At 36.0% G+C, this 26239-nt stretch overlaps 3 protein-coding genes and 2 long non-coding RNA genes across 7 annotated transcripts in view; 2 read left to right on the top strand and 3 right to left on the bottom strand.

The window, feature by feature from the left end:
* The window catches only part of LOC137001157 (uncharacterized), a 113030-nt gene extending 103360 nt beyond the window's left edge, over positions 1-9670 (bottom strand). The window contains exon 1 of the long non-coding RNA XR_010891281.1: positions 8176-9670. This is a non-coding gene — a long non-coding RNA (uncharacterized lncRNA). The remainder of the gene's footprint in view (positions 1-8175) is intronic.
* Positions 2787-17668, top strand: LOC105678518 (uncharacterized). The gene is made up of 3 exons (XM_012377940.2): positions 2787-3460; positions 13179-13373; positions 15022-17668. Exons 1-3 carry the CDS (start codon positions 3376-3378, stop codon positions 15363-15365), a joined length of 624 nt encoding a protein of 207 aa, XP_012233363.1. The 5' UTR covers positions 2787-3375; the 3' UTR covers positions 15366-17668.
* Positions 17491-20299, bottom strand: LOC137001158 (uncharacterized). Of its 2 annotated transcripts, XR_010891283.1 has the most exons (3): positions 19951-20299; positions 18449-19838; positions 17491-18360 (listed from the first exon to the last, which is right to left on the bottom strand). It is a non-coding gene; the product is annotated as an uncharacterized lncRNA (long non-coding RNA). The 2 variants fall into 2 exon arrangements; XR_010891282.1 differs by having other exon boundaries at positions 18449-20158.
* Positions 20296-22684, top strand: Ccm3 (programmed cell death protein 10 Ccm3). The gene is made up of 5 exons (XM_012378035.2): positions 20296-21116; positions 21360-21537; positions 21678-21810; positions 21893-22057; positions 22360-22684. The coding sequence occupies exons 1-5, from the start codon at positions 21045-21047 to the stop codon at positions 22442-22444; spliced, it is 633 nt and encodes a 210-aa protein (XP_012233458.1). The 5' UTR covers positions 20296-21044; the 3' UTR covers positions 22445-22684.
* Positions 22685-22891: 207 nt separating this feature from the next.
* LOC137001148 (odorant receptor 13a-like) lies at positions 22892-26109 on the bottom strand. 2 transcript variants are annotated; one of them, XR_010891270.1, is made up of 10 exons: positions 25179-26109; positions 24970-25089; positions 24674-24791; positions 24331-24592; positions 24115-24234; positions 23919-24009; positions 23702-23841; positions 23478-23610; positions 23295-23403; positions 22892-23202 (listed from the first exon to the last, which is right to left on the bottom strand). XR_010891270.1 is itself a non-coding variant. In XM_067359487.1 (9 exons), the coding sequence occupies exons 1-9, from the start codon at positions 25320-25322 to the stop codon at positions 23356-23358; spliced, it is 1176 nt and encodes a 391-aa protein (XP_067215588.1). In that variant the 5' UTR covers positions 25323-26109; the 3' UTR covers positions 22892-23355. The 2 variants fall into 2 exon arrangements, 1 of the variants encoding a protein (XP_067215588.1); XM_067359487.1 differs by having other exon boundaries at positions 22892-23403.
* Between the last annotated feature and the right edge of the window lie 130 nt (positions 26110-26239).

Below are 26239 nucleotides of genomic sequence, written 5' to 3'. Positions count from 1 at the left end.
TTGAAAGAAGTAAGTTATAAGAGTTGTAAAAAGAAAATAAAAAAAACCAATTTATGCGAATAAATAAAAACGACTAAACTATGGTACAAAGATATTGTGTAAATGCTAGAGAACATTGCCACGTATGAATAAATTACAAACGTCTGAAAATAAATTATGCGACATGTTTCCTACATGTCGCTTTTTCGAAACTGAGAAAATATGGCGAGAGTGGGAAGAGGCTGTAGCGTGGATATTCAGTTTAGTTAGTGATTATATATTATCTAATTCTCGGCACAATGTATGTTTCCGCGTTTGTATGTTTCTCGTGTACAATCGGCTGCATTAATGACGGTCCAAGTATGCATTCAACAGTTAAGTTTCTGTAACATTTAGAAAGCATATTTTTTCTTTTTTATGTAATTAATGACATGGTACGATATTACTTCATGCTCGCAAATAATAAAAGAAATCGGCAAGTCGCGTATCGTATAAAGGACGCACCGGACATTATTAATGCACTCGATAGATCTGCGAGAGCAAGAACGACGTATCTTATTAAATAAAAAGCGTTTTTTTGCGTTGTTTTTATTTTTGCAATTTTCCCGATGTCGGTGGAAACGCGGTTTACATTTTACATCTTTTATTCTTCCAATGCATTTCGAAACGTGCACGTTCTATGAATGTTCTCAACAGGTCTTGGCCGTGGCATCAGATCAGCGATGACATCATAATAAGTACTACAACTATGATATAAGAACGGCAATGGTAAAGATATGCATTCACCGTCAAGGTTTATTTACTACAAATGCAAGCATTTCTAAATAACGTCCTTCTACACCAAATTAAAAATATTAAAATTGTGACCAGTTTTTCAAGGATGCACGTGGACATCAGAGTAAAGACATAAGGAAATATTAAAAGTGGTATAAGAATGAAGAGAAAGAAAAGAAAAGAGTATAATAAATATAGTAACGTTAATCATACAATATGGATTTGAATCTTTGTCTGAATCTCTCGTATTCTTTTATCTCATTTATCTCGGTCTTTGCACCAAGGCGACAATCTCAAGAACGTCAAGAACGAGTCCGAAGAATAACGCTAGATAAGAGATCGTATCGAAGATACACACGCGGTACATACATTGCATCGATTTTAAGGACGTCGCGGTACAGGAAGAATTGTTTGCGATGTCTTATCGCGCAGATGGATGACGGAAGAGCGTCGCGCTATATCAATATCGCATTGATATTTTTAGTCGACGTGACGATCGTTCTCTGGCCGGGTTAGCAGCACGGCGGCTACCGGCGGAACGGGTTCTCAAAAGTGGTAAAAATACCGCGGTCGCAAATCAATTTCACGTATATTCCAAGCCGGTTCGCTCGACAATCATTACGGCGGTTTCATCGGCATGGACGACGCGACAGCGTGAGGTAATAAAACGCAGCTAGGATCATCATCGGCGCGACGACTTTTTCCGAGGAAGTCTGACGCAACGGGATTTTCACGAGTTTTTCCGTTCTTCGCAATTTGTCGTTTCGTCAAAGATGAGGTCCTTTCATCATCGTGACTGGATGATTCTCTTATCGGTGGGAATATCATATGATTCGCATTAATCATTACCTCTCGAACGCGTTGTGCCGTATCAGGCACGCACACCGAATCTTATCGAGAAAACTACAATTTACAAGTGTGTGTTTGTTTCGCGTCTGTCGTTCGTTTCCACCCAAGCAAAAATATACACCTGTTCTCGCGAGGTGTGTGGTACCTCTGTTAATCGATGACTTTTCCATCTTTTTAATATTTTTAAACTAACAGCATAATAACTTTGAAAAGCTTCTGTTAAAGTTACCGTAATTATCTCTGAGCTTCTCTGTGTATTTTTCTACTATTCCACGCGAAACGCTACGAAAGAGAAAAGCAAATATTCATAATTCTGGTAACTTTATGGAATTATAAAAAGATCTGTTGTGTCTGTCTGTCTCTCTCTCTCGCCCCTTTGCCACTTTGTATGCAAATTGTACAAAGGTTGTACGGCAGGCTGAAAATATGACTCCTGACTATTCCCGATAAATTTTTTCAATCACGCGGCAGTACTGGCAAGAAATATGATGATATCTATTGCATATGTGTGAATAGGAAGAAGGCTTATAGAAACGTCGAGAGCTCGGAGAAAGAGGATTTCAGATGACGCTCGTATATTCGATGCCTTAAAAAATTCAATTGCATATTAGCGTTTCTTGACGAAAAATCGACGCGCAATTCGACGAGATCAACGAACGCGGAAATATACGTCGCAGCTGCATTGTGCGCGATGATGAAAGAACTTGGATGTGTCTTTCGCTGATTAATTAAATGACATTAAGTGATATTAGCATTTCAGGGGGGACCGCGACAACATTAAATTACTACAGCACTTATAGTAATCAAAAAGCTGCGCAAATATTTTTTGCGAAATAATCGAGCATTGTCGTGTATAATTTTCATCGTTTTACGATCGATTCGTCAATCATTGTCGTTTGTCAATATTAATAATAGAAAATACTCTCTCTACGCTATTTCCGCATTTAAACGTTCATATGCAGTCATCGAACCGTTCCTTTCCTTCCCTTCGCGCAACACTAATCTCATAAAGAAATCTAAATCTCCAAAAGGATACGTCATCTTCTGAAAATTGATTAAACCGCAACACGCCTAACACCATAGTTATATAATATCTAAAATTATATTAATCCCCCGCTCATTCAGAAAGTTACAGACCATAATTAATTAGGAGGAGGAGTTTAATTGACACCAGTGCACACTGACCGTAATGACAATGAAGAATTACACGGTCACGATCGCAAGTGTCATGACACTCATTGTCCCGCAAGAGGACAGAGGGGAGAGGGAGTCGAGTAGCGACCGTGAGTGAGCTTCATGTCGGGACGCGAGGGGACCACGTTGCGCTTCACGTTGGGAGGCGAGGATTTCAAGCTCTTCAGTGGCGCGCACCAAAGAGCGAGCAGGCAGGAACGGGCCGTCCCACGACGAGGCGCGTCCGTGGTGGGGTGTCAGTCGTGGCTTATCTGGCGACTTTATGTATATTACGATACCCCAGGCAGGAACACGAGCAGTTCACTGCTGGCTAACCGGTCGGAGAGGAGTCGGCCGAGTGGAGAGCTGTTCGCGGCGAGTGTAAAAGGAAAACGTGTTTGACTGCAAGGAAGAAAGAGAGACGTCCTTCTTTTTTCTACATTTGTCACGTGTGCGATACCGTCGTGCTCTTGTTACGTTTACGTGTGAAAGCCGCGTCCACGCCACGTGAACGTCACGTAGTGCAAGTTTGGCCAAACAATTTTGCAAGCTGATCGAACGGAATACGTCAGTTCTATTCAGTGGTGATCACGATCCAGGATGATCGTCCTCGCGTGGTGCCTCTTTGTTATCGTCTCGTTTCTCGTGGCGAGGAACCAGGCTTTCCTCAATGCACCGTTACCAGGTATGTATATAAAGTTTTGTCCCGGTTGAAAATCGGGATCCGACTTAAAATTTTATTTTAAATCGATTTTTTTCACCACGGTTTATTTTAAGACGCCGATGGAACAAACGTGTGATCTCGCGTGATTCGTTGAGCAGAAGGATCTTCTAACTTATAACGAATTGTTACTTTCAATCGACTTACGCGTTATCGATAAGGACTGAATACTTTGTGAATACATCTCATTTCTGACTTTTTAATATGCCTATTGAAAGCGGAGATCAGTTGTGCAAGATCTTCGGTCGTTTTAAGCAATGACTTGTTTCGACATTTGCACGTACGTGATTCACTTATCTATCGTGAACACTTTTTAATTGTTATACATGTATGGCATTTAAGTCATTTTGCATAGTATCGCCAAGTCGTTGCATAGCTGCACAAAGTTGATGATAAAAGATATTTTTTGTATGAATAATAAAACTTACGCAGGCCAACGATTTCAGTTGAATAACAAAAATAGAACATATTTTTGAAATTTAGAGACTCAATTTTTCCATCTATTTCTATAAAATATTCCAAACGCGGACAAGTTAATAAAACAGTTACAACACAGTTACAAATAAAAGTAATGAAACATTCAATTTTATGAAATATTAATCGTGACAGAGATCCGTCGGGAGGATTCGATAGGCCTTGCTTAAACTATTTAGGATGAAATCTGGCGCTATTTCCGTTTTGAGATGCTTCGAATATTGCGCTCGGATCGCGGTGTGTTATATTATCAGAGCACGAAGAAACGACCTCTCTAGCCTTAAGTAAACCCGTGTGAATCAAAACACCGTAGCGATAACAAAAAGAAGAGAAGAACGAGCGTCGTAGAAGGTTTTATCAACACGGTTGAGGAAGTCTAGTTCGTTGGACCGCGTTTTCGATCGATCCCGCTCCGGATATAGATAACGTTACATTATTCACAGCACGATGTAATCGATACGATTATGCGATTTCGCTGATTCGATTAAGCTCTTCAGTTTGCAGCGTTTCATTATTAATTAGCCTAAGTCTAATCCGTCTTGTATTGAATCTCGCTTTACCGTAGTTAATTATTATTAACATTAGCCGCACATGGAGACAGATAACGCGTAAAAAATTTTTAAAAAGAAACAAAAAGATTCTGATTAAATTACTCGTATAAAATATATTCAATTTTCTAAAAATTATGTCAATTTTCATTTAACATTAACCTGACCTGACCTGACCTGATGTGTCACAACACCGGATTTCGTATGTAAGTTGTGATACTGAAATTCTTAATTTGCTTTTTTAATGATTTATTTAAAATTCTGATTTAACAGTTTAGGCAATAATTATAAAAACTTAAATAAATGCAAAAGAACCGTATAAATAACTTCTAGCTTGCTACACTACGTACACTACAACGTTCGATAAAACAAATGTTTTTCCGAATTCTGTTTTCCGGATTTCTCTTCAAAATTTCCAAAGCTTTAAACATGATTTTAAACACAATCCTATAAAAAAAACTCCACAAAGAGAGCTGTATCTCTATAAATTGATGCCTCAATTGACGCGACATGCAGTGAGCCCATTCTCTAGCTTTTACTTGACATCCTTATCGGACCAGCTTGTATCGAATTCGCGAAGATTGTATGAATACGACAAGAATCGCTAATCGCACGGACGGTTTTCGAAAGACTGGTCTATCGCGGCGCTCGCGGCTAAATTCGAGATTGCACTGTGTTCTGTCGCGCGTGTATTTTGCATATTGCCGTATGTGAATGACAGATTTATCTCTCACGCGCACTCTCGCAGCCGACGAGAACTTCACTTGAACTGTTGCCACCGAAGTGAGACGGACTTGGTCCATTTCCAACATACGAAAGCGATCGGTATGAAAGTTTCGATCGCCCCCCCCCCCCCCCCGCTCACGTGCGATAACTTTTGCTCTCTTCGCGCATTTTCTCGTACGAAAAATACCTCGGGTAATCAATAAGTGTGCTGCAAAGTGGCTACTTTATAACCAGACACTTGATCCTGCAACCTTATCCTACGTTTTTCATTTATCCAATCAATATACCGGAAATCAACGTTGCCACGCGAGTAAAAAATTACATTTATTAAGCTTTCAATAGAGACATTGTAAACATTATTAGATTCAACCATGCTTTCTCGACTTATTTGCTTTAATAATTTTTCAACGTAACACTTTAAAAAATGTATTGAAGAAATTTATGCAATAATCATCGCGGACTCATTTGTAAACTGAATACTTCCCCGCAAAAATTTAATTTCGAGCAAACTGTCACGCCACGCGCCGCGACATTGTTTTATTAACGAGAATGCATCGTAATAATTCAGTGGCGTCTGAGTAATGTCGATGCAGCACCTTTTTCGATACCTAGCTCTTGAATAATCTAGACCTCAAGTATCTATCTGAAGAATGCGATTGTTTCTGTCGCGACACAATTTTTAGAGAAAAGATTTAATTACAGCGGAATTTCTCAAACGCTGTAAAATTAGGTACATGATAATCATTGTTAAAAAAAGCATTCTAAAAAAAGCATGACAACATATTTTTTGATATGCGATACTTATAAGTATTGATAAATATAATATGACAATTATCACATTTGTGATAAATAATTTCCTGTTTATATTTTTTAATGAATTATGCCATGTAGAATAATATAAAATGAAGGATCTACTTGAATATTCATCATCTAAAACCACTATTACTAACTATTACTGTTACAATTCAAAGTTTGCCGAATGTTTTTCAGATTTTTATCCAACCGTCTAGACGTTGATTATAACGGATATACAAACGTGTAATCGCACACATAATGCACGATAAATATAGAAGTAACAACGACTGAAAACCGTTATATCTAACCTCAAGTACTTCCTGCTGATCCTTTGCATACAATTACGAGGAAACTTCCTACACTTAAGCAGAACACAAATTTTCTTACTACTTTTTCCCCGGAGAAAAAAACTGACTCGCAACTTTTATTAAGAAATTTATTATTAAAATTAGTATAACGCGGTAATATGCTCGTGGACTCAAGAGACGGATCGTGTCAAACGGTTCGTGAGCTTTTCGTTCCAATTGCAGCCGGATATTTATATCATTTTAACGTCGATATGCAATTAGCACAAAGCGACATTTATCTCAATATACATATTAAATGCCGCCGCACTATTTAGAGAGCCGCATTCAATATCGTGATTTATATACCATTCATCAAAGTACGCGTCGTCCGAATGACGTCACAGGTCTTACACACTTGACTTTGAGATAACGGGGAAGGGCTTCACACTCACACACACACACACACACACACACACACACACACACACACACACACTCTCTCTCTCTCTCTCTCTCTCTCTCTCTCTCTCTCTCTCTCTCTCTCTCTCTCTCTCTCTCTCTCTCTCTCTCTCGAGAACGGCGACGTTCGCCTGTGTTCGCTGACAACGCTCTAGATGCGCTCTTAAACCAGCTAACAATACTTCCGATAATAATACACGGTGATCGCGGAACTTGGAGCGACGCCAGGAGGGACCCGCCGGACTTGGTCGCAAAGTATAGTTACAGAGCAACGAAAACTTCTTAGCTGGATAAAGTTTCGGATAATTTCGTGATTCTTCCAGTACAATTGCGTTCTTCAAGTACAATTAGGCGCGTTTCTACATATATCTCAGGAAACTACGCGATCGGATCGCAAAGCAGCGCGTCCCACGTGACTTTTTTACCGGCTATATACACTGCGCAAAAACTTTTTTGCTTGCAAACGTAACGGCAATCCGCTCGTAAGTCTCATTTCATTCAATGAATGAATAACAAACGTGAAATGTAAAAATAAAATAACAGATAATTCTATATTTATTTCAGTGTAATGTATGCAGAGTGAGAAAGTACGAAATGGCAAATTTATCTGAAAGGACATTCCGCGTTTTATCGAGAATATTTCAACATTTACGATAAATGGATATTGACTGTTGATTGTATCTATCTTGAAAAGCTCTTAGATTAAAAGTTTGAAATAACAACATTAATGATTATCCGATATCGATCGACTAATTACTCAACTTCTTTGTGTATCATTGTGTCGAATTTTCACTTTTCACTAGTCGCTTCAACCACTTGATGAGACAAAAGACGCAGACCTCTCGGAAATGGAATGACGGGCGAAAGCGTGCGAGATGAGCAAGCGCTGAAGGAAGCGCGAACTTGAACGAACGAGCGTACTCGAAGGCCGCGATTGAGTCGAGCGATTTCGGTATCGAAGGTCACTTTTGTAAGGGAATTCCAAATCTCCGCGCGACGATGTGAGATTTCGTGAACACGATCGGCTTGTTTGCTGCCGACGTATCTCGACGATTGCGTCACCTGTTTACTCCGCCGGCCGGGCTGATTTAATTACCTATTAGCGAACAATTACGCGCGCGGCACCTGTACACGTAATCGTACACCTTCCCTTACTTTGCTGCTTGCTCTTTTCACGCTCATATATGAATTAATTCATTTGCGTTTTACTATAGGCGATAGCCGCAAATGGCCAACTGTCTAATTTCTATTATACAATAGTCACGTAAAAGCGCCGCTTATAATTATAATTATTGATAGTGCAAACAGTGTAATCGCAATAGTGTTGTGGATATCAAAATAATTTTGAGAAACGCATAGAATGATCGCGTATAAGACAAATTGGACTTACCCAACACCAACGCCAATCCCGCTTCCTTCACTGCTGCTTTCTTCATTGATGCTAGTTTCCAGTTGATGAATCTCCATATTACCACACACGCGAATTAACCGAAACAATCATCTCTAATCATGCGTATGCTAATTAACGTGATAACACAATCGCCCGATATTTAAAAACGGCACACTCCCGATACTCTTTAACTTACTTTTCACGTGTTTGATAAACACACGCGTGACTAACGCGACTTGCAATTTCGGACGAGTAAATAAATAATATTCTTTGACGATCGGCACTCCCGATATTCACTCGTACGACGTTTGAATCGATACTCGAGATATTCACTTGCGCGTGAATAATTACGCGAGAAACGCAGAAGATCCGGGTGCGAAAACGCTTTTCGCCGACGACCGAATTGTCGCGCCGCAACGCGTCGCGTTGCCGTGCGAATCACGTGGTAGCTACGTGTAAATTAAATCGTACTTTCATTAAACATGAGAAACAATCTTATTGTTTTTAAAGCGCTTTTAGCAAATGCATTATTTATTCAATATAAAAAAAAGTTGGATAAAAATATGCTATTAATTACACAAGCGTTCCAAACAAATCGTATAAAGACATTGCATGTTTTACGAATTTCAACTTGGCTATAATGCAATAGAAACAAGAAAAAATATTTACACAGCACTTAAGACGCCTGCACTTATTATTGATAGTTTGTAAAATTTCCTGTCTTCTAGCAAGACAAATTTTAAGATAAGAAAAAAAAAAACTCAAGAAAATGGAAAACTATCATATAATTTGAGCTAGTTTGATTTCGTATGGAAGATATTTTAAAAAATTAGCAAACAGAGCATTTATACAGCAATATTGTCAATAAATAAGTTGTTTGTTTCGAAAGAAATGTACATTTAGCATAAAAAACTTGAGATTGGATCTCGATTTAAATCATTTTGAGAGTAAACAACTGAAATAATAACTTTGAAAGGCCAACACGCCGCTATTCGATGACGTTTGCATGGTGATAGATGAAAACGAAATGAATAATAGCATGAAAATAATAATTTCTCTTGTGGCAAATAATAAATTAATGAGTGAGTAATTAAGATTTACACGATTGTTAAACTGTCTCGCTTTAAATCTCACCTGAGCTACAGTTTATATGTCTTTCTACCTTCCGATAACGCACACATGTAGATGTAAGTATGGAATATTTTGTCGCACGATGCGAGAAATACAAAAAGATGATATTTCATCTCTATGAGAATTAGCCAAAAATTAAATGCCTTCCTCCCCACATTCGTATCGCGATGCCTCAGGCTTGCCTTCATATTTGTACTTCCTGGAATTAATAAAACCTTGTAAGTATATTTTCGCGCACATGACTGCAATAATCGGCAATACTCCTCCGTCAAGTATCACAAAGTATTACTTCTCGTTGCCGTCAACGATTTATCTCGATTTTGTCGCTGACTAGAGTTTCGCAAATATTTTGATCAGCCTGACGTCTTCGTAACCACGATGTACTCCGGTCGCGTCCCCGCATGCCAGGTAAAACTTTATAAACAACGCGCGACACAAGGAGTCGTTTTCGCAAGGAGATGCTTGAACGTGAAGATTTTAAGCAGACTTCCGTTTTAAAGTTCAAAAGTTCGCGTGAAGAATTTATCAGCGCGGAACGACATAAAGCGGATTCACGATGCTTTTTATTACGATAAAAGAAATATACCGCCGCGGCAACGCCGACGGTGCACGCATAACGGTTCGTTTCCAGCGATTATTTACGTATTTCATACGACACAGTTAATTCTGTTATCTTGGTTCTTATATAAAACAATACTTATATTATCTGAAACAAAGTCTCTCTCTTATAAAGTAATCTAAGAGAATATCTAAAGTAGTCAAGAACCGAGTCTTTTATCGCAGCCAAATTTTCGCTGGTAAAAACGTTTTCGTGAGCAAATATTGATTCAGTTACGGTAGATTAGAGCACTAATGTGAAACAATGAATATAAAACTGTCAAGAAATCGAATACGAAAAAAGAATTATGTTCGTAAATTCCTCATTAGGAATACTCTATTTTATTGGGAATGCTTCATTAGAAAATTGGAACCAGTATCACAGTATCTCGATGAGAACATCATTTGCCTACGCGACATTACGACAACTATGTGCAGCTATGACAAACCAGTGAGTTAAGATCATGCAGTTGCCGCCTCGGCGGGCAAAGCCTATCAAGAAGACAATGCTTATAAAGTACCGAGAGACAGATCGAGTTTCTGCACGTGAATAAGCACGCGTCACGTGACCGAGTATGCGTGTGTGCCTAGAATACCGTCGTGATGTTATAACCTTGAGAAAGCTTTACCGGTCATTGATCATAGATGAAAAATTAACATTTTAGGCGTAGTCAACTGCGCGTTTGGACCAATCGCGGAGGTACGTGACTCGTACGATCGTGGCTTAAGAAAGAGCCGTTACGTAAACACGACGCCCGTTGCATATAATATCATACGACGCTAATGATACCGTGTTGCCATATGCGCGTGCGACGCGCACGACGACTGTAAAACGTGAATAGGCCGATAGAATTCAGAATTGTCCTATGTATCTCATTTACAAGTGACTAACGTCAACCGCACGTAAATAGAGAAGAATCGCGCATTATTTTTATTTATCGCGACTGAAATTGCCAGCTCCTGCTCTTTTATCGGTGAAAATCTTGTTCACAATCGGTTCTCTTGAAAGGAAAGCATGTGTGATCCGCGAAACGACACTACGACTTGGATTCCGACGACAAGGTTGCGCAGCTAGCGGGCAATAATGAACACTCTCATACGTACACATGTACGGCGCCAGGCACGATTGCGTCTGTCTTTTTCTCTCTCGCTCGTGACTTCGTCTTTAATTACGCGCGACCTTCGATGATACAGCGGATCGACAGACGGAAAACGGACGTGTTTACAAAGAATCATCTCGTAAATTGAGTATCTCCCGCGACTTTGTAAATATCTATTAATTTACGCAGGAACGTAAAAATAAGGTTTATCGAGAAGCAGCAATTCAATCAATTAAATCGCCATCAAGACGCTAAAAGTACCCCGACATTTCAACGTTTATTGTGTATTATTAATAAAATTGTAAAAAGATATATTTAACGCGCAGAATTATACTCTTTTCATCTTTTTAATTACAAACATTTTATAAACATCTTATACAATATAGTGATCTTAAAAAGATTTGAATAATGTTTGTGTAACGAAATTAACGCGTCTACGAAAATGCATATAAGCTATTCATAGCGTATTAGCTTATTAGACAGGATTTGCAAAAGCAACCCTAAGCGCGGATCATTACACGTTCTTACACGTAAGTAACTTTGTGCATCAAGCCGAAGGTAAAGCTAGTCAGACAACCATGCCGTTAAGTAGTAGGTAATCGTGTCAGGGAGGACGTGAGATTCTGGGAGAACTGAAAGGCATCAGCCATGCCTGGCTTTAAGAAATTGTAGTAACAATATATCGGAGGTCTTTAAAAAGGAAAGCCGAAGCTTCGATCGATTTTACGCTTCGTCACTTTGCAATGCCTAACAATGTGCTAAAAATAGCACATGAGTGAGGACAAAATGTCCATCATGTACAATTCGAGAGAAAACCACTTTTTTTTATTTATTTACTAATTTTTCTTTAATCATTATCAAGAATTAACACGACAATAAAAATATTTGGCCGTCATTAAGTGTATATACGCGAATCGAATTATGTTGAGATTATCAAGACGTTTTTAGATTACTTTCTTATTCACGATTACAGCAAAAGCGGATGCTGCTACATGCAAAATAAAAGTTGAAAGACCGTAACGCGATCTTCGACTTTTATCAACTCGCAAAACTTTTCTTTCGGGCCGTTCATAATTGAAACTACTTCACGGTAGTTAATACTAATATGACTCTTAAGAATGGATTTAACTTCACGAGCGAAGTTAACTATTAATCCCGCAATAGGCGGGGAATAGCTTTCGAACATGCTGTCCACGGATTATACTAATCTCCTTACTAAGGAGAGAAAGAGAGAGAGAGAGAGAGAGAGAGAGAGAGAGAGAGAGAGAGAGAGAGAGAGAGAGATCATTTGGAAAATTGCTTGGGAGATAAGGATCTTTATTGCTATCATCACTTGCTCGATCATCTAATTACATACTCGGCCGAATATATCCTGAAAAAAAGTGATTGTGGCAAAGTTATCGTCTACGAAATCGCTAACGATCGCTTGCAATAATTCAGGCAATTTTTCAGAAAACGTTAAATTCAATAACGCTTGTCGACACGCTCGTTAATAATTATGCGAATGGCTGCTTCAAGCCATTTTTCTATTATCATTCGTCAGGGCGATAAAAGACACGGCGTTTGACAACAAATGAGCGCAAGACTGGCGCCATGGCGTAATCGAAGCCGCCGACAGTGTCTTCGACGTGATATATCGACTTCTCGGTCTATGCCTAACAAATAATGAAGTTCTAACGTCGTAGATTAACGGGTGGTGGGAGGCGGAGTTATTTGTCTGGCACATTAACGTTTTTAGCCCTGAGATTTTGCACAAAATGTGAGACACGCGTAATTGCACCTTGTACTAGAATGTAACGTGTTAAACAAACAGCATATCAGAAAAATTACATATTTGAAAATTTTTTGAAGAAAAAGAAAGGCTAAAAAAAATCTATTAAGAAATACATAATAATTTAAACTATAAATCAATGTTCAATGTGGAGAGTTCAATGTAATTTGTACTAATTTTTAATTAAATTCATTATTATTATCACAAATCACATTTAAATTAAATTCAGTGAGAAGAGTAATTCGATAGAATTGAACATCATGGATGACCATGTGATTGTGATTGCATTATGACTTTTAAATATGTGAATACTCATAACAAGCGTGATAAGCAAGGGAGTAATATATGCATCTGTATATAAAGTGCAATTAATTAATTAATTAATTGATCGCAATTTGTCACAGCTCACGCGGTGTCGGGTTACAGTATCGGCACTGAGAGGCGAATAGAGAGCAATAAAGCAAGTCACAACGCAAACGACAATTACCCGGTCGACTCGAAATCCGACGACGGCAGCGAGGAGGCAGTCTACGTGATCGCATTCAACGATGATGAGAAGGATGAAAGAGCGGAGAAAGAAAGAGATACGGAAGACACCGGTAAGAATATGATTCATTTCTGCACACGAGATTTAACATGACAACTAACACTTTGTAACACGAATATCGCACATTATCTTTGTCGTAGATCGACGCGTGCGTTTTGCAATCAACAAATTATTGTTATACATTAGTACGTTACTCAATATTTTCGCATATTTTCCGGTATGTTTCACCGCCATGTTCTTTTTATATTTCATCTATATTTTACATTAATATCGTATCATGTGTTCGCGAAGGTCAAAAATCATTAAAAATGCATAATTACTCTTTATCTAATCGCACTTTCCGACGTCTCGCTAAATTAGTGATTCTATATTTTTGCTCCGCGTTAATATCATCCTGCACTCTTGACCCTCTCTACATTTTTCTGCGATATTTTCAAATTTCGATCAATCTGTCGCGAAACGCGAGACACAATTCGATGCTAATTTAATCCTCCATGAATAATATCGATATGATAATTTTATTTTCGAAATGATTAAATATTAGTAAACGTAGAACGTTTTATATAATAGAAACTAATGCAATGTAATTCAAGTCAAATAAAGTCTGATCTCCTCTTTTTCCACCATTCGTATCTACTAAATAAAATTATTATTATATGTAATAATAATAAGTTAAGTAATTCACAGAGAGCGTAATATTAGAGGTAAATTATAAAAAAATAAAATTTAAAAAAAACGAATATGTGATAGTACGTTCAAAGTTGCACTGTAGAAAATCGAGCTTATTATCTAGTGGGATAAGCGGCACATGAAACGAGATTTCTGAAATCGAGTCGACGAGTGTGCGTTCGTTCCGTTAAAATTGTGACTGTAGAGAACAATTCACGCTACTCGCTCCAAGGATTTATGCAAATATGTAATCGTTCCTTCTTCATTTGCATCATATAGTTTCGCGTCGTATACGTCACGCATTAACGGCAATCGAGAGCGTCGCTTCCGCGCACATGTTGTCAATCGGAAAAATGGTGGTTTCGAAATCGTTTAGCTCACTACTTGTACCGTTTTCATGTCACGCGAATACAAAATGTGTACACGATCATGTCGCGAAATCATTATCGTCGTAATTTTCATATCGTAATCGTTTGCGTTGTTTTTGCGGCAATTTTTCGACACAAGCGCAATGCAAAAACAGGCTGAATAAGACTAAGAAGAAAACAGTACTTGTGAATACTTGGAAAGCACGTTAAAATAAATAATGCATGTTAAATGTACATGTTAAGTAAATAATGCTTCTTAACATTCCGCCGACTTTAATAATAAACAAGCGATGCAAAATGTTAAGCTAACTTTAGATTCGATGCTCATCGTCGTCTCGGATTTCTATCGAGGATGGCATCTTAAAACAAGCAAGAAAAGAGTACGTGGGTCGCAAGTAAAGACGCGAATGTTTACGCCTTTCACAATGCGAAAGCAATATCTCTGGATATTTTTTGCTACGCGATTTCGCGCAAACAACGTAAAGTAAAAAATATCTATTTGCAATTTCTGCAAATTTCTTGCAAAATTTTTGATATAACACTTCGTTTGACTCTCGCTTCCTTCTGAATTTTTTAAATATATATTTTTTAATGAAGTTTGCGAAATAGATATCTAGTTATGACTGGCTTCCCTCGCTCACAGAGTTTTTCATTCTGTTTTAGTCAACCCCAGTTCTAATCTGCAAAACCCGTTGGACCCATGGTCGATAGTCTGGTACATCGGCTCGTTCGGCGGTCTGGTGGCGTTTTTCCTCATCGTCAGCTGTTCCGAGTGGTGCTGTCGACGGAATGGTCGACCTTTAACAGTGCCCTACGCGCAACGTGCGGAGGTGATGAACACATCTGGAGTTACGGAGACCCCGCCGCCGCCTTATCACCTATTTGCGCCGCCTTCTTACGATTCCGTCAACTACGGCGAGATCGTCGACAAGACGACAGGCGAGAAGCTAGACATCTATGTAATCTCGGTGCCGATCCACAGGCCGATGGTGCAGGCACCAGCGTAGAGAACCTTGAAAAGACTCGTCCTCTTGACGAGGATCAGGACTAGCGATTGACAGTCGATCGCGGAGAAGTGACTTCGCGATCCCTTCGTGGAAGACGCTGTTCAAGAAAGAAGCGCAACTGCTTGAGCGCCGTCGTTGCAATACAAATACAGCGAGAGAGTGACGCTGTGTGTGTGTGTGTGCGCGCGCGCGCGCGCGTGTGTGTGTGTGTGTGTGTGTGTCGCTCGGTATGACGTTACTGAGCAATTAACTCGCTCGGTGTCATTGATAAAGATGACGACGATTCGTTGAAACATTGATATCATTCCGGATTGTGTGACTTGTTTCGCGCGTTTCTATGAAGAAAGTGACAAATTCTTACGCGAGCCATTCTCGTCATACGCGTTGATCTTGCGGAAAGAAAGCTCGTGACAAAATTGAGAAGATTGCGTTCATCAAATGAAATTTTGATAACTCAGAACGAAACGTTAATTTTATATACTCCGAAAAATCAATTTTTCTTTTTTTGTTATTTAACTCCAATTCTACAGTTTTATCTACGACCAGCATTTTCCTCGAATCAACGAGAAGAAGAACAATGGTTAACAAATGCTAATGGAATCTGAGTCAATGTTTGTATGCAAGAATTTATTGCGGCGGTATTTACGATATTTAGATTGTACACTGGATATATGGTCCAAGTCGCGAAAATTCGAGTGTTCTTCGAAAGAAGCTGTATAAAATTAATAAGGAGACAGAAACAGTCTTAATAAAAAGGGACGTATTCGTGAGTTCTTTGGAGTAATGAACAATACTTGCTTAGAAGGAAATGCTGCTTAATTTTAGAGCAATAATTAGTTTAATCGGCCTGCGGAAAATGCGGCGAATCGAATCATGCGACAAAAATCGATTGTTATATTTGTAGGAACGTTGATCATTTTACACATGCGATACTAGGATATCTCAGAATAAGCAGAATTAATGGCAGAATGTGCGAGCATTTAAAAACATTTAAAAGATGAAATAAACGATTCAGTCAATCACTGCCATTCGAGATAGAATAATCAAGGTTTAGATATTATATTCAAATTTAGTATACAATCGACATCTTTTTTTACGATATACCAATAAACTGAGATTTTTATTTATATAGATAAATCGTACAATGACTTTGAGAACTTCCCCATTTTATTCCGCGACAATCGATGACACTGTCATTGATTCGCCGACTGTTGTTGGCGAATTGTGCGAAATACCGTATTATAAGCGAATTGTGAGAACTTGGACTTACACGTGATATCGTCGCATGCGATTGGCCCCAATCGCCTATCGACTCCGTCAATTAGGGACGATTAGTGTAGATTATAAATCGACTGCCATATGTGAGAAGCGTCTCCCTGCGAACGAGGCCGCGAAAATAATTTAAGATAATAACGTGAGCGAGTATTTGCCGATCTACAATGTTCGCGATAAGGACGCAGAAAGAGAAAGACAGATGTTGTAGCTCTTCGCGCAAATAACAAATCTTAAACGAGCAATTGCACACTAATTAACGTCGCGCCCGTAAGTAACCACAACAAAGTTTCTGAGCGATTCCTCAGTCAGAATATGTTACAGATTGAACTAGAGCTCGAGAACACGCAAAATGTTGATAAATATCAGTCTCCGACGGAACGAAATCCGATCGAATGTGCCATGTAACTTTCTCTGAATTAGAGGATTCATATCTTATAAATTGATCATACTTGGAAATATCACTTACGCTAATATTTAATTATGATAAGAAGTAAAAAGCACTTTAATGTAATGAAATTTCGATGCAATGCTGAAGTTCGTTGTAATCGAGATTTTATATAGTTATATTACGTTCATAATAACAATTTAAAAAAAATTAAATATTAGAAGATCTAGAATTTGCAGAGTAATTTAAATTTATAAAAGTGCAATATAATGTGAAGGTTAAATCATTTTTATCAAACCTTACATTCGCGGAAACATAATAGGCCTAATTATCAAAGAGTAAACAATAAATTCTAAAATGTGCAATATCTGCTGTAATCTTCCAGTTTAGTCTTTCAAATATATAAAACTCGTGGAATACGAACAGTTAGTAAATATAAGTATTTGTGCGTATGAAAGAGATATGTGTGTTAGAATGCTTTAATGAATTAATGTAACTTTCATACAACGTCAATTACGATTAGCATTCTAAAAATGATTATAATTTTTACAATTACTGTAATTGATTCGATCACTTTGAAAAGAGCATGTTACGCAACATACAAACCAAATAATATTTCACAATAAAATATATTAAATTTCGATTTGCATCTAACTGTGAAATCCATATAAATTTTCCCGCAGTCCCCATTTTTAGGAACATCAGGTGAAATTGTAAGAAAAGTTTGTAAGCACTGTGATTCGCGTAATAAATAGATAATAAATAAATAGATAGAAAATATGAATAGATCATAAGAGCGGTCTCGTTCTCAGCAATCTACTATCTTTTCAAAGTGAACGATTCGCCTATTTTCCCGCGCTACTGTTACAGTTATTATCATTGTTATTGTCGTAGATATACTCGATTGTGCTCACAATGTAGTCTCGACTGTGTTGTTGAGAATACATCGCGACCGACTCATTATCCGTAAGACTCATAAAGTGACAGCGCTGTTGATATTTATTTTTTATACTTTTATACATACTGTTAATACATATTTGGACATCCCTACGTTACGAATAAAATTTCTTTTCTCTCTATAAAAAAAATAATTATTCATCTCAATCATCATGCAATCACCATGCATCTTTTTTTAATCATTTTATCTGACAAGTATCTTTGCACAGTTCTATTTTCAATTTTGCAAAACATTATAAGCAATTTTATTTGAAAAAGCTTGAAATTGTTGCATTTCTCTTATACACATTTCAATTTGTATCAATTTGTATCAATAATATTATATTGGTACTTTTTTAATAGATATATTGTAAAATTTGGATACTTTTATAGATGTTACTGCAATTTATTTGCAGCAAAATTATTATTCTTTAAAAAATAAAGCGTACGTTATTGGCGTTAATAAATTAATTAACAAAGCACTTACCTTGCTCTGAAAATGGGGGACGGAAGGGGAGCGGAGGGGATCAGCATTCAGCTCTACTTCTTACTCAGGTAGCACATGTTCGTTTCATATACGTTTCCTAAATGTATCCAATGTTTCTTAACCGTTAAGCATCAATAAAAAACGTTTTTGAAACCATTCAACAAAAACATTTTTGAAACCATAATTTAAAAAATGTTTTTTTCACGTTTTTAAAAAACAGAAAAAAATAAATGTTTTTAATTCAAAATTATGTATACGTATAATCACTACAGAGACTACATGTTAATTTCTATTTTCAAATGTGCGAATACTAAAGAGAGCGTTGAGGTTAGAATTATCGATTCTCATGTATAGATCGTAACAGTGATGCGATGTTTCCCACCGGGCACAAGTTTCCTACCTCACACAAGCGAGAAACGCGTACATGTGCTGAACGCTTTGCGCAGCATATGTACGCACTTTTCGCTTGTGGAACTCAGAAGCCGGGAGCCCGGTAGGAAACATCGCATCACTGGATCATAGCCGTTATGACATGACTTACGACTTGACCTATTTCGTATCAAAACGCCGAACGCCAAAATTTATACCAAATATCTTCGCACTTCTGCGGCAAATAAGGTGAGTTATATATATTGAAATACAATAATAATATTAAGACTCCAATAAAAATATCAATTAATATTAGGTCAAAAAGGCAAAAAGAGTCGTTGCTAGTTATTCATGCAATATATTATACCATATATTATAGACAAACGTTTCGACCTATATTAGGCCTTCATCAGGCCTTCTTACAGATGTTTTGAAGACATTTGTGCTACCTGGGTACACATATACATACCCAGTCAGCAAAGTCTGTTCGAACAGATATTGCCAAACATCTGCTACAAATTTTTGTCAGCAGAAAGACTGCAGATTGTATACAAAACCTGTTACATCAGATGATGATAGCAGAAATGTTACAAAACCTGCTGACATAATTTGACAGCAGATCAGTAGCAGAAACCGAGTAGGATTTGCTCGGAATTATTACAGCAGATTGGTTTCTTAAACGTTTTTTTTGTCGGAAAAATAACGTTTTTTTGATCATTCCTTAAACGTTTTTTTGTCGGAAAAATAACGTTTCTCTTAACGTATTTCGAGTGGACATTTTTACCAATGAGAAACGTTTTTTAGAACCGTTATGAATCGTTTCAAAGAAACATTTGTAAAAGGTTTCTGAAACTAACATGTGCTACCTGAGTAATCATCGATAAATCCTGAATCTTTACTTCTCAAATCTCCATCGTAGATTCTGCATCTGAAGTCTTCTTGAATCCTTTTCTGTGCTGAATGTCCTTATTATCGCATTGTTAATGTACTTCGTTATGGCAATCGTTAAACGCGCAAACGGCTAAAAGCAAATTTTAGTTAGATGAATAAATTTGCGATTTACATGGAAATTTATTAAATTTTCCTGGTTTTATGACTTTATTATCTTTAATTCACAAATTCTATATACTTACGTCATTCATATGCCGCATAATACAACAGAATTCTATAAATTTTGCGATCGCGGTGATACTTGTTCCGCACTCGCAAAACTCAAAAAGATGTAATGGCGGCAATGAAGCCTAGAATGCAGATGCCTCCAACAGTCATGTACGCGAATTCTCGATGTGGCATATGAGAGGCGTCTGCATTCTAGGCTTCACTAAATGGCGACGGTTTGATTAGTTTACGCACGCGTGATCTAGATGGCGTATGTCGTAGTGTGACTATAATCGCACTTGTGCCGACATAAGATACGCTGTTATATCACTAATAGAGGACAGTATGGCTACGTTCCCGACGCCATTTATAACCTTATACGGAATTAAAAAAAATAATAATTGCACTTGTTATAACTCTTTCATAAGATAAACGCAGAAGATAAAAGTAAATCAACGCTCAATAGAATATATATATATTTACTAGCAATTACTTACAATACGTATTTCATTACCAATGGTTCGAGAAAAATTGTCCGAAAAACGCGTATAAAGATCATAACTATTAAAATAATGATACTATGATTAAAAAGTATCTTTCTAAATTTATAATATTATAGTTTCAAATCAAGAACACTATTCAATGTGAAATAATTAAAACAAGTGTAAATAACCTTCCGCGCAAATGCAACTTATCTGTAGCACGGGTTTTGCCAATGCAAAAATGAGACTTGTTCATTCAAATTGTATTTCTTGCACTTTGCTGTGCTTAAGATCTTTAAAATAAAATAATCATAGATTTACCTTTTAAGAAGAGAAAATATTAGAAACTACAAGCATCGAAAATATTCCTGAAGAGCAGATCTATTCATGATTGTGCAGTAGCCAATAACAGCGTGAAGTCAACCACTTTCGACTCGTTCGACTTAATGTTGGTAGCGCCGGGTAACCTCGTTTCCGCATGTCTAGTTTCTATTGTGACAGCTGTCATAGGAGTTATGGTCAGCCAAGCTAGTCGTTTATGAACAATCTTTTCACGATTCTCGCAAAACAGCTTTGACTTTGCGCCTTCTTTCGATTTACGCTAATCGTATTTTCGACGTCTTGAACAACAACACATACTGTAAACGATGACAATGGGCGATGAGACCCCAGTTACATCACTGGTGCTTCCTGTTATATTAAGACCAATATTAACAAAGGTATCTCTTTCATTATGTCTTTGTATTTAGCATAGAGAGATGTTTTAATATAATAATATCTTTTATAAATACTATTTGTACGTGTAACGCCTTGTGTACAGAAGGTAGATAATTATTTTTTAATATAGAAGAATAAAAACAACTTGAATGCATTTTGGTTGTAATTACTTAACAAATTACTTATATCTTGTTATTAGAAATGTTGAGATTTTTATCCAATTATAATGTGTTAAATTTCAATAGCTAGAGAGGCAAAATGTCATGGCAGCGCAAACTCTACGCACAGCTCTCTCAAAAGCAGAGAGTTCACACCCTGGAATTACACACGACTTAATTATGGGTATAATACGCAGAGCAGAACTCAATCTTGATATGAATGAGAGTGTCTTGCGATTGCAAGGCGCTGCTTCTGATTATGATGGTAAGATAAATATTTTTTTATAGAAATTGTAATTATCTCATGTTTAATATTAATATCAATTATTATAACAATTTTATGACATTTGATTTTACTTTTTTCAATACTTAAAATAATCTGGAAAATGTTATCTTTGATTGTAGTTGTAGAATACCGTTCTGCACGTTCGGAAGATGCATTTCAAGAGTTGAATCGTAAATCGACTTCTTTGAAAAGAATACTTAGCAGAATTCCTGACGAGATCACAGACAGGAAGACTTTTCTCGAGACAATCAAGTATGTAAAACATATTTATATTTATAATGATATAATCATATATGTATAGTGTATCTCGTATATTAATAGCATTTTTTTTCAGGGAAATTGCGAGTGCAATAAAAAAATTACTGGATGCTGTGAATGAAGTGACTGGATATATACCTGGTTCAGCTGGTAAACAAGCTTTAGATCAACGCAAGAGAGAATTTGTGAAATATAGTAAGAGATTCAGTAATACATTGAAAGAATACTTCAAAGAAGGACAGTAAGTATATTAATTTCACAAAGCCAATAGCCAATTTTTTTATACATTATTTTATCTGATTTGATTCTTAATCATACATGAATATGCAATGATAACTGACTACAATAATATATTTGATTATCTCATTATGATATATTATAATATATTTGAATCAAATTAATATATTTATAACAATTTTTTTAACGAGAATTAAATATATCAAATTAAGTAATAGAAATAAAATCAATAACATGACAAAAAATTAAAGATTTAATCTTGTATTATATACATACATTTGCTGTAACATAATATGCTTTTTACAGAGCCAATGCAGTATTTGTGAGTGCATTGTATTTGATACATCAAACAAATATGATTATGCTCACAGTAAAAGATAAATGTGAGTAAACATTTTTACGATGAATTTTCAATATTGTATGTGATAATATCACAAGAGTCAGATTATTCATAAATGTTAAAACCTATGTAACGTCCTAATCTCGTATATTCTATTATATAAACAATGATAAAACATAAATATTCTTCGGTATAAAGGATTTAATATCATTATGTTCCCATGTTAACCAATTGCACCATAGTTTTGTTATATAGATATATATATAAAGTAATAAAGAATGTTGACAGATATATTATTTCAAATTATTTATATTTTTATTATGTATCAATTTAAATGTCACAGTAATCGTCAATTCTGATTGTAACGGTCAATGTTAATAAGAGAGTCGTATCTTGCGCAAAGTTTACTTGCAGCGCGCAACAATCCAATTTGTCGCTATCACGTGTAATTTTTTCTTTTTTATTGTTTGGTAATAGGAAATACAAATAGATTATTAAGTTTTTACTTATTTAACCTATTTATTTAAGTCACTTATTATTTCAATTTTATTCTTAGGTTAAAATACAGGAACGTTACAATATTACTGTACTACAAGTATTAAAGACATTGTGTATTTCTTTTGTTATGATATAAGAATATTAAGCATGATGAGGGTTGTGTGAATATATAAAAAGAATACAGTATTGGGAACACTAACTAACTTTATTGAAAACACGCACGTTCGGGTGGGCCTCGACTAGAATGAAGAAAGTGATCACCCCCTGGACTAAAAACAAAAACAAAATATTCTTCCCGCGAGACGCGATGCCTGACAAAAGACAAAATTATAAAAGACAAATCAATTCGTTGTAGCGTCAAAATCGAAAACATAAACTCAATGTAAAATTGCATATACTTAACAACTTTCAACGAAATATCGGAGCCATTACATAATTATTGAGGGAAGAAATAACACAAGTTATTAAGCAGATGCGAGTATCGTACAATATGACATCGAAGTTTGTAGAACCTTTAAAACATGCCAAAAATAAATACATCATTAAAAAAGTTTTACAACAATGTACGTAATGATCATTAATTTACCGTAGCAAAACTTTCCAGAGAAAAAATGTAAATTTTTCCAGCGCTTAAAAAACTCGGTTGAAGACCTTTCATTATCAATAATATAAGTAGTTTTTTCGATTTTGTAGGTGCGTTATACCACAAACTACTGTATCTGTAATATTTCAAAGATGCACAATATATAGAAAGTAACACATACAAGAATGAAATGGTTTTTTTAAGTGAATTAAGGACAATTATCTCACATTTTTTCACGTATCTGAAGACTGTGATCTATTAGTTTTTGTCCCTCGAAACTAAGAAAGAATAGATGAAACAGTTGGCCGATGCTATATAGTACGTTTTTTATTAATTCTAAAACCCCGTTGCTTTCCACATTTACTATCTCCAATATAAAAGATATATATTTTTTATTTTTTGTAGATTGAGAGAATTATATTATTTTAATAAGTGAAAATGTACTTGCGTCAAGGTAGTGGTCAACGCTGCAACTACTATAAATATTTGTATAAGGAAAGATATGGTACATGTCTTTTCAAGAAGTCGCGCGAATCTGCAAATGGAAATAAGATATTAATTTTCAGTTGGCGGATATTTCTTTATTTTTGAACGGACACATTATATTTTGTTTTACTATTCGACCAAGTTACGCATTTACTCTAAGGCTTGCCGATGTGTATGCACAAGTGACGCAATTCTTTTGCAATATGTATCATTTGGATTGTTTGCTATTTCCTCTTCTGTATTACACTCATGAAATAAATATTCGAAGCGAAATCTACAAATATTTGTGCTACATTAATACTGCTGAGAGACAAATTGAGAAATTATATTTGAATATGACTTTTCCTAATATTATAAATGATTTTTTTACCCAATCACGCTGAATATGCTGCAAATATGCTCAATGAAAGTCACAATAAAGCAGTCGTGGGCAATTAATCCGGACATAATCAATTCCGAAGTCACGATAGAATGCAAATAAATGGGAAAGAAATATTCCCGAAAGTCCACGAACCAATTTGCAAAATATGGCAATAGTATAGGACGAGATTCATTGAGGGGCAATAAAATATCTAATGAATACGGTATAAGAGTCATTGATAAAAAAGCAAATAGTGCTAAGCAGGAATACACTGAAATATGTAAAGTGAGTTATGAAGAAGAAACGTAAAGTCGACGCAAGTAGAATGCATTCATCTTTCATCAGACCTCACCACAATATATCAAACAGTATTGTCTGCCAGTTTCGGCATACGATTTCATAATTTTATACTCTTCTGCATTTTTTATTTGTTTCCAATCCTCAAACAGATGATGAGTGAGATTTTTAATCTGCCATAATATTGATTAAGAGTCAATCTTTTCTTACGATTTGATAAAATAATAGCATAAAAAGTATACCAAACATTTTTACACAATTAAAAGAATATCTTTTTCACTCTTTTGTTGCGAAAATTTCGATTTAAACAATTAAATATATTGGAATATTTAATCACAGTCTAATACGTACTGCGTGAGTATTTAATTGAAAAGTGCACACTTTTACTATAGTTATAGATGACGTGGCATAAGATGTGATTGCCCTAATAGTACATTGTATATCGTCCTTACACGTTAATAGATAATTAGTCTGAAAATCATGTAAAAATTGTACAATTATAATTTACGTCATTTAATAATAAATGCTTTTGTTTTGGTGATTATATTATAGTAATTTACTTGCGGGATGATTACAGTCATCGTGGATATGACCAAAAGAATAATGGCAAATCTTTTTAGTTTCGGCTTCATGTATGGCCACATACCAGTGACTAATGCTATTCTACGAACAATATTGTAATAATGACTCCAGGGAACTTCCATAGTTTTTAGAGAAACACTGCGACTTCGGAATTGGAAAACTACTTTTAAAATTTTATACACCTGCCTGTTTTTTCTCTCCGGTATAAGAAACGGGAAATGATTACTAACAGAAAATCCTTCATTATAAAACTGCTGTATGTACGTAAAACTTTTCAAACGAAAGTAATAGGTGTCACATCACTCAATGATTGCTATATAGATCTTGTCTACATAGAGAATTTATCGACCGGAAAAATAATGGAATAAAATTGGCACTTTCTACTGACACCATGTGCCGTACAGATGTGTCGTAAATGTTTGAGACATGTGAGAAAAAATGAAATATATTTTTGTCATACTAAGATATCGTAACGAATGTGTGTGACAAGTAGTAATTTCCTCCCTTCCTCAAAAGAATATGACATAATGAAATTAGTACTTCCTACTGAGTCTCCCCGCGTGTATCATAAATGTTTGAAACCTTTGGAAAAAAAATAGTATTGATATTCTAACACTTGTAAACAAACTTCTTCTCTGTAAGTAGATATTCATTTTGGAATAAGACCTAGTACAATTCTTTTGAATAAAGAAATATTTGGAATTAACTTTAATCAACTTTGACAAGTTTCCAAGATATTCTATATAAATAAAACGAGATAGGCATTCTTTTCATATTCACAGGTGAATTACTATTGTACAGGATATGTTTTGAAATTACCTTGATTTGTTGGTTTTTACACCCCAATGGTGAGAATTTTAATACTGATATTAATACCTCCGCTTACTGTTGATAAATTATCAAGGAAAAAAATTGTGAAAGAGGAGGAAAAATTAAAGAAAAGTAAAAACCTTACAAAATATAAAAGATGCATTTCAAGTGAAGAATCATAAATCGACTTCTTTGAAAAGAATACTTACAACTAGCAGAATTCTTGTCG

Source organism: Linepithema humile, chromosome 7, assembly GCF_040581485.1.
Source record: "Linepithema humile isolate Giens D197 chromosome 7, Lhum_UNIL_v1.0, whole genome shotgun sequence".
Classification (NCBI taxonomy): domain Eukaryota; kingdom Metazoa; phylum Arthropoda; class Insecta; order Hymenoptera; family Formicidae; genus Linepithema; species Linepithema humile.
This window is presented reverse-complemented; position numbering and strand designations above follow the sequence as displayed.

Coding starts and splice junctions, on each gene's coding strand:
- LOC105678518 (XM_012377940.2), top strand. CDS start 3,376: ATGATCGTCCTCGCGTGGTGCCTCTTTGTTATCGTCTCGTTTCTCGTG. Junction 3,461..13,178: donor CCTCAATGCACCGTTACCAG/GTATGTATATAA, acceptor AATTTGTCACAG/CTCACGCGGTGTCGGGTTAC. Junction 13,374..15,021: donor AAGAGATACGGAAGACACCG/GTAAGAATATGA, acceptor ATTCTGTTTTAG/TCAACCCCAGTTCTAATCTG.
- Ccm3 (XM_012378035.2), top strand. CDS start 21,045: ATGACAATGGGCGATGAGACCCCAGTTACATCACTGGTGCTTCCTGTT. Junction 21,538..21,677: donor CGCTGCTTCTGATTATGATG/GTAAGATAAATA, acceptor CTTTGATTGTAG/TTGTAGAATACCGTTCTGCA. Junction 22,058..22,359: donor GAATACTTCAAAGAAGGACA/GTAAGTATATTA, acceptor TGCTTTTTACAG/AGCCAATGCAGTATTTGTGA.
- LOC137001148 (XM_067359487.1), bottom strand. CDS start 25,322: ATGGAAGTTCCCTGGAGTCATTATTACAATATTGTTCGTAGAATAGCA. Junction 24,593..24,673: donor ATACTGTTTGATATATTGTG/GTGAGGTCTGAT, acceptor TACATATTTCAG/TGTATTCCTGCTTAGCACTA. Junction 24,235..24,330: donor AGCATATTCAGCGTGATTGG/GTAAAAAAATCA, acceptor AAATATTTGTAG/ATTTCGCTTCGAATATTTAT.